The sequence below is a fragment of the Pyxicephalus adspersus genome, chromosome 12, assembly GCF_032062135.1.
Source record: "Pyxicephalus adspersus chromosome 12, UCB_Pads_2.0, whole genome shotgun sequence".
NCBI lineage: Eukaryota > Metazoa > Chordata > Amphibia > Anura > Pyxicephalidae > Pyxicephalus > Pyxicephalus adspersus.
In genome coordinates, this window is record NC_092869.1 from 36,784,613 (window position 1) to 36,792,885 (window position 8,273).

At 37.7% G+C, this 8,273-nt stretch overlaps 1 protein-coding gene across 2 annotated transcripts in view; it reads left to right on the forward strand.

Annotated features, from left to right (window-relative positions):
- The window catches only part of KIF26A (kinesin family member 26A), an 88,460-nt gene that overhangs the window by 37,998 nt on the left and 42,189 nt on the right, over positions 1-8,273 (forward strand). For both annotated transcript variants that reach the window (XM_072427769.1, XM_072427770.1), the window contains exon 4: positions 2,181-2,338. In XM_072427769.1, the coding sequence (XP_072283870.1) occupies positions 2,181-2,338 (158 nt within the window). The remainder of the gene's footprint in view (positions 1-2,180; positions 2,339-8,273) is intronic.

Below are 8,273 nucleotides of genomic sequence, written 5' to 3' on the forward strand. Positions count from 1 at the left end.
ACAATCCATAAAAAATGTTCATATTGCACATAGTTGTATTATAGCAGATCATAATTCCTTCCACCATGTATAAAAACTGTTTAACGTGGCCCAGCTTGCCATACTTACCACAATATTTGTTTTCCAACCTAACTTTTCCTTAACAATTTTTCAATTGTCCAACCATGCAACTACCCAGCAATACTTCCTCTTTGTCAGCCGAAGACCAACTCTTCACTAATCCGGCCATCCATTACTAATGAAGTCATTTGAAAACACAATGGAACATATAGATTTTCTTTAAGTGCATTATTCAAGTGTGTTTCTTAACCCTGCCGGCTGTCTTCGCATCCATCTTTTCTGCTTTCACAATTCACAGCAGCACTCCTTGCGCTCGTTAATTTGTCACTAGCAGATTTTGTTCTTGTGTGTACGTGTGTGTTTATTTGTATGGAGGGAGTGAAGGAGTGTAATGTAAGGGGATGGGCTCTTTACAAAGCCAGGGGACAAATGTGTGTGTGCAGCGTTCATTAGGATGTGTTGTTAAGATCTTATGTCAAGGCCATTTTTCACCGTGGATAATGGGGAGAACGTATGCACGTGTAGAGAACTTCTGAAAGGGAATCTATCAAAGTAGATGCTTTTTCATTTATAATTCAGCCATTTAGCTGATGTTTGGTGAATTTTCCCTTTTCTACAGCATTTCAACCTACTTGCCAATGTATTTAAATTAAATGTATAAGTGATAAATAGTTTACAACCTATACAGCATTTCCTGTCTTTAAACCATAACCCACCTACATTGAGCGACCTTTCTGTTCACTGAACAACTTTTGTTTAACACCAGAGGATGAATTGAAAGGACCAAAAAGTCTAATGGCAGTTTCTGAAGTTGGGCAATGCACCTAAAATTGTATTTCAACGTTTCATGGCTGGTAGTGAGTTATGCACCTGATGTATTTATATATCACCCTGGGACTCTTCTCCTGACATTGGTGCTTGAGTTCCTGAGTCTCCACACCTTCTGTGACCATTTTAAGGTGTTTCTGCTATCCCTGTTTGATTATAATTTATTGTATAGAGAATAAAACCGAAAAAGATGGGTGGGGACACTAAAATTCCCAGATGGACAGGAACAGACGTAGGAATTGTGCCAGGGAGATTTCACTGTTGAAATGTCCATGGTCTACAGGATGGTAAAACCCACTAAACCCCAACTATATTTAAATATATACTTTAATTGGTCTGACTCTTTAATTATGAAATAATCTCAGGATTAGAGGGACACAAAGGATATCTTGCTGCATCTTTGTTTAGGCTTTTAAGACACGTTAGCTGTAAAGCCACATTTACATTTCTGCATGTATACAATAATGTGGATGAATGTACAACAAGTGTGGTACACAATGCCATGTAGTTTTAATAACTACCCCCACACCCTGTGTCACTGTCTGTATTCGTCTGTCATTTGCAACCCGTATTTAATATACAGCGCTGCGTAATATGTTGGCGCCATATAAATCCTGTTTAATAATAATTATTAGCACTCCCATGTGCATACATGCTCAAAACAAACTCGCTTGTAATACATGTTTTTTTATATGTTGACACATGCTATGGTCATTTGAAAATGAATGGGCCCATTTAACACAACACGCTTGTATGTGCCAAAAAAAAGTGTGAATAAAGAATAAAATAACGTAGACAATCAAGAGAATGTGCATTGTGCTAAAGTTTCCTTCCTGCTTTCAGGTGGATATGGAATAAAGTTAGATCAAAGCCTGAATGGTCCCATACCATTCTAGGCCTGCTAAAAAAAATAAAAAAAAAAAAAAATAATCATCTACTTCTATATTTAAGAAACCTGAAGGATAAATTCTGACCGCTTTAACTGAACCAGATAAAGGCTTGTACAAGCCACATAAAATCATTCCTGATCATTTCCCAATTTTTTTTCATGCTTGTCACAGCGTGTCACCGCACAGCATCCATAATAGAAGGTGCTCGGGCTTCTGTGCTTGTCGTCTGTGGTTTACAGCCATCCCTGTGATAGGGCACAAGAAAGCATGGTTGTCCTTCCTCATTATGTATCATTGCCCTTAATGTGACTTTAGAGCCTCTGATAGAAAATGCAGACAGACAGATGGCTTCCACTTGTTTCATTTGTGTATTTTACTCTTATTTTGTTCTGTTTGTTTTAGCCTGACTCTACATCCACAGATGGGGGAAGAGAGAGCAACAATGAGTCTTCTTCAGGGCCTAATCTTAGTGAGCAGACCATAGCAGGACAGTCTCAGCGATGGATACCGCCAACTGCAGTGAATTCTGGGACATCCGCTGCGGCTTCCTTCTTCATAAGGTACACCTCAATATTATATAATAGCCTTTATTTAGTCTGATAATTAATAATGTTGCTGTATAGGACACATGCACTAGCATTTAGCAAAATGATGTGATAAGAGAAGAAATAGCGCATGAGTGATGATTCCCCAACGTGCTGGGGCATCCTTATACAATTTGCAGTTGGGGGGGGGGGGTATTATTGACCAAGCTGTGTTGCTGCTGCAGTGAAGGTTAATAATTTGATGGTAGGATTTTTGGATTGCAAGAAATGCTTATAGGTAAATCCTATCCCTTACATTTATTAGTATTTTAGCAGTATACTTCACCTGGAGTTCTTTTAAAAGTATATGTAGGGCTAAATAATACATGCAGATATAAATAAAATCTGGGAATGTTATCCACAGTCTGTTGATGTTGATAATAAAATAAATTACAGATGTAAGCAGATGTTGCCTTGTGTTACAATGTATCTACAATTCTAATAGCAGTAATAGCCTATCTCTGGTGCTAAATGTTATCTTAATCATCAATGTCAGAATTTTGGTTGGTGTATTCAGGACATATCTGCAGTACATATAGCTGGATACTCACTAGATAATCTCTGAAAACAAACAGTTCTTGGCATGTGCTCCTAGGCCTCCTCCATAAGTGCCACTTTTTTATTGCCCATTGGACTTTTGGGCAGGTGGTCTTACCTCTAAAACCTAGCGGTATCCTTGGCTAAGATGGTTGTTTTCGTACCAATGTTGGCTGTAAAACTGTTTTCACGCGAGTGTGGCCATGTTTTCTGTCTAGTTCCTTACTAAGAAGGTCACACTAGGGTTTAATACAAGGTTATTCATAAAATGCCTAACATAGCTGGTTAAAGTTATTCTCACTCTAAGCATCATCTGGCTGTTTTTTATGTCTGATGGATTACCTGAACTTTATACTCTCCGTGTTTGGTATGCTGCAAGCTGCAACCTATCCTGCACAATTGAGGCATACATCTCGGGTGTAGATAGATTAATATGACAGCATTACATTTACTCTCTAACTGGCTGTGGATTAAAGCATCTCATTATTGACTAATGAACAATAATGTTATACATAATCTGTGGGTTCTTCTCCTATCACGGTCTCCGGATGGTTCACCGCTAGGCATTTTTGGTCATTATATCGGCCATAAAATAGAGTCGGTAATTGAGGTTATTCATGGAACAGACACCTTATCTGCTCCAGGCTTGGAGAAGCAGCTTGAAAATATTCCCTATACTGATGGTGTTGTGACTGAGCATATGATTAAGGTATTGAGCCAATACACCCGCTAATGAAACACACAGATATATGCAGCAGTATTAGGAGAACATCTAAGTGACTAATGCATTTTGTTCAGAGCATCCGAGACTTCAATTAGTTCCAATAAATTGTTGCAACATTCCTACATTACGAGGCTAATATGGTTAAACAAACTTAGCCGGCGCTCTTTTTTGTTTTTTTGTGAGCATCTAAAAACTTGTTCTTGTTGTGTCTAAAACATCAAAAAAGCAATAAAACCAGAGACTGAAATCTCTTTAGTGACTCTACATTGCTATATTGAGCATCTTTGTATAAATCTGCGCTCCAGACAGGATTTGTCGCTGGGGACAAGCTCTGTCTCATTACGCACCCCCGATGATACCCAATTTCCGTCCCTTAAATTAATTTAATCACAGTTCTCTTCTGTCTCCTCATACCCTTTTTTTTTAATGAAAAAAATTATGGTTGCCCATTGTCTCTTGTCAATATGAGTTTTTAGACTTTTGTGGCATGACCTTGGAGTGTTTCCATAGAAACTGACTTTAAAGACGTATTTGTTATTTTTGAGTAGTATTATGATATAAGCTAATATAAAGCAAGTTAAAATTTCTGAAATGATGGAGGTGTTGCAATAAAATGTGTGCTTGTGATAAGTGGGAGTGCACTTTCTGTTTTATTGCCTATGACTTTTGGTTTTGAAATCTGGGAACTCCTCCAACTGATGCTTAGTGTCCCATTTACAAATATACAGTACTTGCATAGGCCTTGATTTCTATGGAAATCAATTAATTTCGAAAAAGTAAGCAGCGGTAAATTCAAAGAGTTTATATAACACCAGGAGCTGAATACTTGACAGCACCTGATAACTACATGTTTTAATTTAACTTTCCAGAAACATTATTGAATCTGAAATATTAGTACAGTTTAAAATGGTTCATAGGGCTTGCAGTGGACATACCATGGTTGCCTTAGAGTAGCAACCCTCCCCGTCTTAAGCTTGATGAGCTGATGATGCTCCTTGAGCAAACAGGCAGCATGAAAGGGACTCCATTGCTCCTTCTACCAGGACCATGCCGTAATTCTAAAAATTCTTTATACACACTGTATACCTGGCTGTCTTATAAAGTGCACTCCATGACCTGGTAAGCAACTAAGCATTGAAAACTTAAAAAAGGTAGTAGTATTTTTCGACAAAATTCTTCAAAATATTCTGACAAATTTTTAATATTGATGTGAACATTTTTTTGTATTGAAGGTTTGACACTTCTTTAATGTGTCGGGTTTTTCTATATGCCTATATATATATAAGTTCAGCTTTAAGACAATATTTATTGAAGAGAAAAGTCTTTGAGGAGATGGAATGTACTCAAGATGTACTCAAATTCAACAGCTGTCTGAAGGTAGCCATAAACTTTGGATGAGAGATTACTTGCTGATGTGTGTATAGTTGTAAATATATGTGGGTGGCTTCCATCTCCTCAAAAGTCAAAAGCCACGGGACAAATTAATTTTCCCCTGATATACCGGCATTGAAACGTTCATTCCCCTCCACCCTTTTTTTGTGCTAAGAACGAATTGCTACCCATTGATACTGACCACCCTCTCGACCATGCATGGGCAAACAGACCCATTGGACTTTTTAATCCAGCCTGTTTTCATTTAAGCACTCTCCATCTATCTCATGCTGGCCCAGCCCTTCAGTCAATTTTTAAAACTCATTGTGTAAGCTCTTCTGGGCAGGGTCCTTTCCTCCTCCTGGGTCACTGTCTGTGTTTGTCTGTCATTTGCAACACCTATTTAATGTACAGCGCTGCTTAATATGTTTGCGTTGTATAAATCCTGTTTACTGATAATAATTGTGGCCCTTAGCCAAAAAGTTTGCCCATCCCTGCTCCAGCCTCTTCAGCCACATTTACTAATCCTAGCATGTATACATCCACCTTTGGGTAATGTAAAGACTCAAGAATTACCTGCTGACACTTACAGTTCCATGACAGCTGGTTAAGCCTGGTTTAAACAATTAGAGAATAGGACTATAGGGGGTTAGAGACAGGAAATGTCGTTTTATGGCAGTATATGATCATCTGCACAAATCCAGGCCAGCCTGTATGGCTGTAATTAAAGAGGAAGAACTTTATTGCCCTTGTAAAGCATTTAACGTAATTAGACTGAAGTCCATCTAACAAAGGAAGAGGTTACACAAATAATAAGCAACAGTTTTCTGTGATTTTTTTCAAGTTCATGCACCTGGTGATGAGGAGAAAAGGACACAACCTTTCCAGCAAAATAAAATTCCTGCAAATTGAAGGCTGTTTTGTGTAACCTCAAAAGGTCCAGATGTTCCCTTAGAAAAAAAAAAATATATATGTATGTGAATCATTGGAGAGCAACTGGAATATAGAATGAATAATGATGAACATTATATATTGTGCAAGGCCTGCATGTTGGGTTTTGTTGCATTAAAACCAGATGCTGGAAGATATATGGTAGCCAATTAAGGAATTACTTTGTTGTTACCTGGGTAGGGATCAGGTTGTCAGAAGTTATGTTAAAGCTTTTTTGTCCTGCAGCAATTACAGGAAAAGTCTTCCTCATCACTTAATATTCTTGGAACCATTTACAGTAGCTTCTATGCTTCGTATATATCCCAAATGCCTTGTACATATTAGCCAAAGGAGGTAATAATGGAGTACTGGATACTGTTGATGCTGCTTTAAAGGGGCTCCAACTGTATACAGATAAAGGTAAAATGTGTCTTACCAAAAAGTAATAAAAAAAAATAAATATATATATATATAATATATATATATATAAATTTTTTTTTGTATGTATTTATTTTTTAGTTTTTTTTTTACTTTGTGGGAGATGATCTTGTCTGTAAGGTCCTATCTTAGAGAGCTGCCACCATATCTATGGACTTGTAGACTGCCAGCTTGCACACATTACTATTTTATAGAGTTAAACTTTTTAAATAAAATCCATATAAGACTATAACTAAATTGTATGCACTCAAAAGGTCAGGCTGGTGGTTTTAATTAAGTTGTCCGATATTTTGGCAGCCGACTTTTGACACTGTCCAGACAAAAACAAACTATGTTTGTTGAACCAAATGAAAGCTAAGTAGCCTCTAAGCCCTGACGTTCTGCTGGGAGTGTTGATGTGTAAGTTAGTTTTCCTTTTTGTCTGTAATAGGCCTTCTGCTGCATAAGGTGAAAGTCAGGAAAGAGGCCAGATTGAGGGAAGGCTCACTCCAAATTCTCAGATTTATTGCTGGAGTAATTGCTACGAAGCATAAACCATGCAAACCATATGTGATTGAAAAGAACACTATCTTCACTTGCTAGACGGCTGCTGGAGGCCCGGATTGTGCCAAGCAGATGGCATTTGATCTGTTAAAACAGAAGTGTTTATTTTTTGTCTTGTTTCTTATGGAGTTTTTGTTGAACTCCTTTGCTGAGAGATGTGCTTGCATTTCATTATTTACTTACTCAGCAGCCATCATTACTGTTCAATAGAACATAACTATTGTATCCAGCTGCTAGTGGTCAACCCATCAACCCTGGAGACAAAGGTGTGGTGAGGAAGTGAATAATTTATAGTAGTTGAGAGAATTGTAGTTAGAACACACACCTAGGCTGGAAGGGATTTTCAGCTCTTTGCTTTTACTGAAAGAGGACCTTTCAAATTGGACTGGGAGATGATATTTTAGGTGTTTCTGTAATTTTGATGTTAGATTTTGGGCACCTTCCTTCTTTATTCCACAAGAATGGTCCTGGTGACCTGGTAGGAAGGAATCTCCTAATCTAAATGTAGAGACTTGTTAATATGGTATGTGTTAGGAGCACCAACAGAATAAAAAAGGTATGTTTTTGGGTTGCACTGGCTTTTTATACTGGTATATTGGGAAAATGTAAAACATTGGTGGCAATAAACAAAAAATCAGGACCAGCATGTTGTGATCGGGGAAAAATGTAGCAATAGGTATTTAACTTTTCAGAATGTCTTCTATTAAATGTGCTTAACATTGCAACACCCTGGTCTTGTTCTTCAATCTTTGAATGTCATATCCTTCATACATAAGGGAGTACATAATACATAAATTCATTGAAATCCCTTAGGTGGATCCCTTCCTGCTAACAGAAGTGTTTGCAACATATCAGCCCTGAAGAAGGAGCTGTTTTCAAGTCTAAAATCTCATCATATTTATTTAAGAGATGTGTCCAGGGGAACCTGAGAAGGCTCAACTATGAAATAATTTAGAAGAAAGTTCTTCTCTTCCAGTTCCCAACCTTGGGTCTGGACGCTGACATAAATTGATCTCCCCTCCTATAATCTATACTAAAATAGATGATAATCCAACTTGCATTTTGTCAACCTAAAGTTTTAGTCTTTAATTATAGGTCTCAGACTAATCACTAATTACAAAGATGAAAACATAAAAGCAGTTTGCTTGACGTGCCAGAGGCTTGGTATTCATTCCCATTCAGTTACGTAGTTAGAATGACCCCACTTTCTCTGTTATGGCATATAGTGGTGTCATCTTCTCATACCCTACTGTGATTGAACAGAAAGATAGCAGAAGACTGTTTGTTTTCTTGCTTAAGCTGCGTACACACTTGCAATTTTTGTCGTTGGAAAGGATCTTTCACGATCCTTTCCAACGACAAGGGACT